We start from the raw sequence: 7,480 nt of genomic DNA on the forward strand, positions 1-7,480 counted from the left end.
CACAAAAAAAATCTATTATGTTTTCTAAGAAATAATGCCAATTTTGTTAAATAATCACAGTCACTTAGGGAATTAGGGATACACACTAATTTTTTGAAAGTTTTAAATTATTTAAATTTTTATTTTTAACGAGTATTTATTTTATAATTTTTTTTTTCACTTCTCTTGTACTAACCGCATTTACACCATCATTAGCCAGTAAAAATCCATATATCAACACCCAAAAGGCGATGATACTTGGCCATGGCCTTTTGGAACATAGGCTCCACAACATTTCTCTTTGCTTTAACTTCTTTTATTGAAAATATTCACGTATTTACACTACCAATACGAATGAAATACAATTTTAAGTGAATTTTTAAGTCGAATGTTTTCCGCTTTAAAGAAAATATCGTTCCGTTTCCGCTGAACACCGGTCGCCTTTTGAATTCTCAGAGCTCTAAACTCATCTAATTAGAATACCACATTTTCCAAGTATGCACACTTGCTATAAGGTTGCTAAAGGGCGCAGCCTCCTTGAGAGTGAGAGACGTAAAGAGAGAGAGAAAGTGTGTGTTCATACTTATTTCATGTGAGAGAATCTTCATTATGTAGATTATCAACAAAGATCGCAAAGAAAGTGACCACAAATTTTACACTGAGGCCTACGTTAACAGTTTGGTTAGATGGAGACTTATCTTAAATCACCTTGTAGCATGAGAGGAAAAATACCTTTTTTGTTGGTCAACCCCGGCCCGTCCCCTTGCGTACGTCCTTAATTTTTCACAATTAATTAACTTTCATTTCTGTGCCAAAAATACTAAATTTATGCGACCTAAAAATAAATTGACAGGAAGACGGAATCCAGAGGGGATGCACGCAAAAAAATAATTCTTTCCTCCCAAACGAAATTTTAGACAAACAAAGTTCGTTTCTCATTTGCTTTTCGCTGTAAGGAAGTGTATTTGGAAGAAAAGTATATAATTTTTGTGATAAACGTTTATTCTTTTCCAGGATGTAAAAACAATTTCATAAAGACAAAGTCAAAAAAAACATTGTTTTCTTGCTAATTGCATTTTCCCTCACATCCACGAGGTTTTTTAGTTCTTAACACCTTTTTCTGTAATACCAACAATGTATAAGAAATTATACGATTTTATAAATTTTTAAAATTTTTTTACCTTTCGCCTGGACGGAGAATCGAACCGCGGACCATGCACTTTGTAAGCCAACACACTATCCACTGAGCTATGTACTTGTTATGGTCATCAATTGGAAAATATCCATATAAGTTATATTTTTTATAGCATAGCTTGCGGCGCCCACGAACCGAATAAACAAACTTAATTTAACAGAAACAAACATTTAGTTTGGCACCGTGGAGCAGTGGTTGCTACGTCCGACTTGCATGCCAAGGGTCGTGGGTTCGAACCCTGCTTCGACCAAAGTTTTTTTTTGTTTTTTATACCCTCCACCATAGGATGGGAGTATATTAACTTTGTCATTCCGTTTGTAACACATCGAAATATTGCTCTAAGACCCCATAAAGTATATATGATCTGGGTCGTGGTGAAATTCTGAGTCGATCTGAGCATGTCCGTCCGTCCGTCTGTTGAAATCACGCTATTTTCCGAACGAAACAAGCTATCGACTTGAAACTTGGCACAAGTAGTTGGTATTGTTGTAGGTCGGATGGTATTGCAAATGGGCCATATCGGTCCACTTTTACGTATAGCCCCCATATAAACGGACCCCCAAATTTGGCTTGCGATTGCTCTAAGAGAAGCAAATTTCATCCGATCCGGCTGAAATTTGGTACATGGTGTTAGTATATGGTCTCTAACAACCATGCAAAAATTGGTCCACATCGGTCTATAATTACATATAGCCCCCATATAAACCGATCCCCCGATTTGGCTTGCGGAGCCTCTTGGAGGAGCAAAATTCATCCGATCCGGTTGAAATTTGGAACATGGTGTTAGAATGTCGTCTCTAACAAACACGCAAGAATTGGTCCATATCGGTCCATAATTATATATAGCCCCCATATAAATCGATCCCCAGATTTGATCTCCGGAACCTCTTGGAGGAGCAAAATTCATCCGATCCGGTTGAAATTTGCAACGTGTTGTTAGTATAAGGCCACTAATATCCATGCCAAAATTGGTCCATATCGGTCTATAGTTATATAGCCGATCCCCAATCACACAAAAATTGGTCCATATCGGTTCATATTCATGGTTGCCACTCGAGCCAAAAATAATCTACCAAAATTTTATTTTTATGGAAAACATTGTCAAAATGTTATTTCTATAGAAAATTTTGTAAAAATTTTATTTCTATAGAAAATTTTGTCAAAATTTTATGTCCAAGAAAATTTTGTCAAAATTTTATTTCTATAGAAAATTTTGTCAAAATTTTATTTCTATAGAAAATTTTTTCCAAATTTCACTTCTTAGAAAATGTTGTCAAAATTTTATTTTGTCAAAATTTTATTTCTATAGAAACTTTAAACTTAATTATATACGTATTTAATCGGCCTGTTTTAGTTTAATATATACTACGTATGGACTACCCTATAATTTAGAAGACGGTGTTAGGAAGTTTTAAGATACCTTGCCATCAGCAAGTGTTACCGCAACCCAAGTAATTCGATTGTTGATGACAGTCTTCACTAGAAGTTTCTACGCAATCCATAATGGAGGATACATAAGCTTCGGCCTGGCCGAACTTACGGCCTTATATACTTGTTTTTTTGTACATATATCCCAGATATGTTCGGAAGATTCCAAAAAAATGTTCAACATTACATTGTAGTATATTACATTTTGAACTGTAAAATGTGTCGTATTAAAGACCTAAGTCAGAAAAGAACAGTGTTTGATATAAACGAAATGGACTGTGTTGTTATTTCAAAAATAAATTTTTTTATTGAAAAAATAAAAATTTTGTAACAAACGAATTTTTTTGGTGATAAAAGTTTAAAATTTTCGAAGCAATTCAAAAAACTCTAACAAAAGAAAAACGTTTTCGGTACACCTTTTTCAAACGTTTTTTTTTTTTCTTTGCGTGTGGATCTGGGAATGAAGCCGTCAAGTTGCGCCGTCGCCGACAACTTTTGGCCGCCGCCGCCCGTAATGTCAGGTCATTTCGACTGAAACACACAATGAAGAAGGAACAGGTTTCAAGAGCATAATGTTATTTTGTTCGGGGAATATTTTTGTCGCAAAACTATTACTTTCTCACCAATCATAAACACGCTTGCCAAAAACATAATTCCCGAGAAAATAACATGGTTGTTAAATTTTTCCCCCCCAAAAATAGCCTTATGTCCTGGAAACATATTTGAGGTGATCATATTCCTTTTCCATGTATTTCAGTCGGTCGGTGGCGAAATCGAACGGTCAAAAGTATTCGGCGGCTTCATACCATGATCCAGCCACCTTTGAGTCCGCACAGAAATGAAAGTTAATTAATTGTAAAAAAAAATCAAGAGCGTACGCAGTTGGATGGACCGGTGTTTGTCAACAAAAGGTATTTTTTCCGATCATGCCACAAAATTCGATTTTTTACAAATTTGAAAAGATGGACTCTTTGACATAATTTTTCTAACATTGGAATATTCAAATATTCGACTTTCGAAATTTGCAAAAAAACGATTTTTCAACTTCTTAAAAATTTGAAAAAGTCGTTTATCGAATTTATAGTTTTTCCAAAGTTGAAAAGGTCGATTTTTTGATTTCTGAAACCAATATAGATTTGGTGATCTAAACTAGTAATGATTTGAAAAAGTCGACTTTCAACTTTTCCACAAGTTGTACCCTCAACCAAGGATTGCGTAGAAACTTCTACTGAAGTACTTGGGTTGCGTTAACACTTGCCGATGGCATGGTATCTTAAAACTTCCTAACACCGTAATATATACCACATAGTCCATACGTGGTATATATTAAACTAAAAAAGGTCGATTAAATACGTACATAACTAAGTTCAAAGTTTCTATAGAAATAAAATTTTGACAACATTTTCTATAGAAGTGAAATTTGGAAAAATTTTTCTATAGAAATAAAATTTTAACAAAATTTTCTATAGAAATAAAATTTTGATATGGACCAATTTTGGCATGGTTATTAGCGGCCTTATACCAACACTACGTCGCAAATTTCAACCCGATCGGATGAATTTTGCTCCTCCAAGAGGCTCCGGATCTCTAGGTTAGGTTAGGTTAGGTTAGGTGGCAGCCCGATGTATCAGGCTCACTTAGACTATTCAGTTCATTGTGATACCACATTGGTGAACTTCTCTCTTATCACTGAGTGCTGCCCGATTCCATGTTAAGCTCAATGACAAGGGACCTCCTTTTTATAGCCGAGTCCGAACGGCGTTCCACATTGCAGAGAAACCACTTAGAGAAGTTTTGAGACCCTCAGAAATGTCACCAGCATTGCTGAGGTGGGATAAACCACCGCTGAAAAACTTTTTGGTGTTCGGTCGAAGCAGGAATCGAACCCACGATCTTGTGTATGCAAGGCGGGCCACGGTGGCTCCCGGATCTCTAGGATTTATATGGGGGCTATATATAATTATGGACCGATATGGTCCAATTCTTGCATGGTTGTTGGAGACCATATACTAATACCATGTACCAAATTTCAACCGGATCGGATGAATTTTGCTCCTCCAAGAGGCTCCGGAGGACAAATCTAGGGATCGATTTATATGGGAGCTATATATAATTATGGGCCGATATGGACCAATTCTTGCATGGTTGTTAGAGACCATATACTAATACCATATACCAAATTTCAGCCGGATCGGATGAAATTTGCTCCTCTAAGAGGCTCCGGAGGTCAAATCTGGGGATCGGTTTATATGGGGGCTATATATAATTATGGACCGATATGGACCAATTTTGACATGGTTGTTAGAGACCATATACTAACACCACGTACCAAATTTCAACCGGATCGAATGAATTTTTCTCCTCTAAGAGGCTCCGGAAGTCAAATCTGGGGATCGGTTTATATGGGGGCTATATATAAATATGGACCGATATGGACCAATTTTGGCATGGTTGCTAGAGACCATATACTAACACCACGTACCCAATTTCAGCCGGATCGGATGAATTTTGCTCCTCCAAGAGGCTCCGGAGGACAAATCTAGGGATCGATTTATATGGGGGCTATATATAATTATGGACCGATATGGACCCATTTTGGCATGGTTGTTAGAGACCATATACTAACACCACGTACCAAATTTCAACCAGATCGGATGAATTTTGCTTCTCTAAGAGGCTCCGGAGGTCAAAGCTGGGGATCGGTTTATATGGGAGCTATATATAATTATGGACCGATATGGACCAATTTTGGCATGGTTGTTGGAGACCATATAATAACACCACGTACCAAATTTCAACCAGATCGTATGAATTTTGCTTCTCAAAGATGCTCCGGAGGTCAAATCTGGGGATCGGTTTATATGGGGCTATATATAATTATGGACCGATATGGACCAATTTTTGCGTGGTTGTTAGAGACCATATTCTTAGAGCATGTACCAAACTCTTATAGGCTCCGCAAGCCATATATATATATATATATATATATATATATATATATATATATATATATATATATATATATATATATATATATATATATATATATATATATATATATATATATATATATATATATATATATATATATATATATATATATATATATATATATATATATATATATATATATATATATATATATATATATATATATATATATATATATATGGCTTGCGGAGCCTATAAGAGTTTGGTACATGCTCTAAGAATATATATATATATATATATATATAATTTATGGGGTCTTAGAGCAATATTTCGATGTGTTACAAACGGAATGACAAAATTAATATACCCCCCATCCTATGGTGGTGGGTATCAAAACCCTACTTTCTAATTTATCCAAATTAGGGAAAATCGAATTTTCGACTTTCCAATATTCAAAATTTGAAAAGATCGACTTCCCATTCGGAAAAGTCGTGCAATCCAAACTAATATTAATATGAAAAAGTCGACTTTCGAGTTACCAATTTTTCCAAATGTGGAAATTCGATTTGCCGACTTTTTACAAATTTTAAAAAGTCTACTTTCAACTTTTGCCAAGGTAAACTTGTCGACTAAAATTTCAAAAATATGAAAAATAGATTTTTAGACTTTTCAAAAATTTTAAAGTTCTTCCTAAGTCATTACTTTTATTATACATTCAAAAATTCTCTTCTAGAAATTGACTTATTTTCACTTCTGTTCTATTGAGGTTATATATAAAAAATGCAGTTTCGATATACATACATATATTTAAAAATTCGGAATTATATCGGATATAATAGTAGGACATACATAGCCTCTAAAACCGTACCGATCCATTTCTCGGCGGATATGCAATATGGCATAAAACATGTACAAATATTGTTCGAGACATCTTTACAAAGAGGTAAAAACTGAAAAAATGAAATTCCTTACTCAAATTCCTTGTACCTCTCCGGATCCAAATAGAACATTTTCATTGCCTTTGTTTATATCAATGAAAATGTCTATCCTGTAATAAACCAATATTCGGTCCGTAACTCAAGGCATCAGTGTAATTGCGTGTATTGTGAATGAGGGAGAGCGTAGAATTCTGTTGTGTCTGTTCTTATCACTTCTCGACGGTGTTGGTGGTGCAAAGCAAATGTAAGATAAGAGGATGCATTCGAAATCTGTGGTTTTGTATTTTCGTATTATTATAATTTTTTTTTTTTATTTTGTTTTTGTATTTTTCAAAACAAACCCTGACTTTCTTCATATTTCTGGTAAATATATTTGACTTTTGAGCAAAGAAAAGAATACAAATTATAATCATGATGTCAACAATGAATAATTATTTATTTAAATTTAAAGTTCTGATTAAACAGTAAGTAGTCCAAACATAGATTTTATTACATATTTACATACGCTGAAAAAATATAATGTTTTAGACAGAAACGAAATCATAATATACAGTGCTGTTCAAAACATTTGCAACTAACCCTAAAATTAACATAATTTAGGTAGGTTATGTTAGGTTAGGTTAAAGTGGCAGACCGATTAAGTTTCAGGCTCACTTAGACTATTCAGTCCATTGTGATACCACATTTAACTAAAAGTACCTATTACATATGGACACTTCTAGTTTTAACCACTGAACCTTCTCTATTATTTTCTTTTGTTGAACCAACCAGATTGTTCCCAAAACATTAACAGACTGCTTAAGTTAACGTTTTCCAGGTCCACCAGTAATCTAAAGCTATATGTCCCTAAAATTCGCTTAAGCCTTACACAAAATGCAGGACACTCACACAAGGGGTGATTCCTTTTCCTCCGCATCATGACAGCTCATACAATAGTCATTATACTTCGTGCCAATAGTTTTTGCAAAATCGCCTATCAGGCAGCGACCCGTTATAGCAGATATCAGGA

At 34.6% G+C, this 7,480-nt stretch overlaps 1 protein-coding gene across 2 annotated transcripts in view; it reads right to left on the reverse strand.

Annotated features, from left to right (window-relative positions):
- Positions 1-435, reverse strand: part of teq (Tequila) — a 41,134-nt gene extending 40,699 nt beyond the window's left edge. For both annotated transcript variants that reach the window (XM_075306137.1, XM_075306136.1), the window contains exon 1: positions 176-435. In XM_075306137.1, coding sequence (XP_075162252.1) covers positions 176-274 — 99 coding nt within the window. In that variant the 5' untranslated portion in view covers positions 275-435. The remainder of the gene's footprint in view (positions 1-175) is intronic.
- Positions 436-7,480: the final 7,045 nt, after the last annotated feature.

Source organism: Haematobia irritans, chromosome 4 (genome assembly GCF_050003625.1).
Source record: "Haematobia irritans isolate KBUSLIRL chromosome 4, ASM5000362v1, whole genome shotgun sequence".
In the NCBI taxonomy this organism is placed as follows: Eukaryota; Metazoa; Arthropoda; class Insecta; order Diptera; family Muscidae; genus Haematobia; species Haematobia irritans.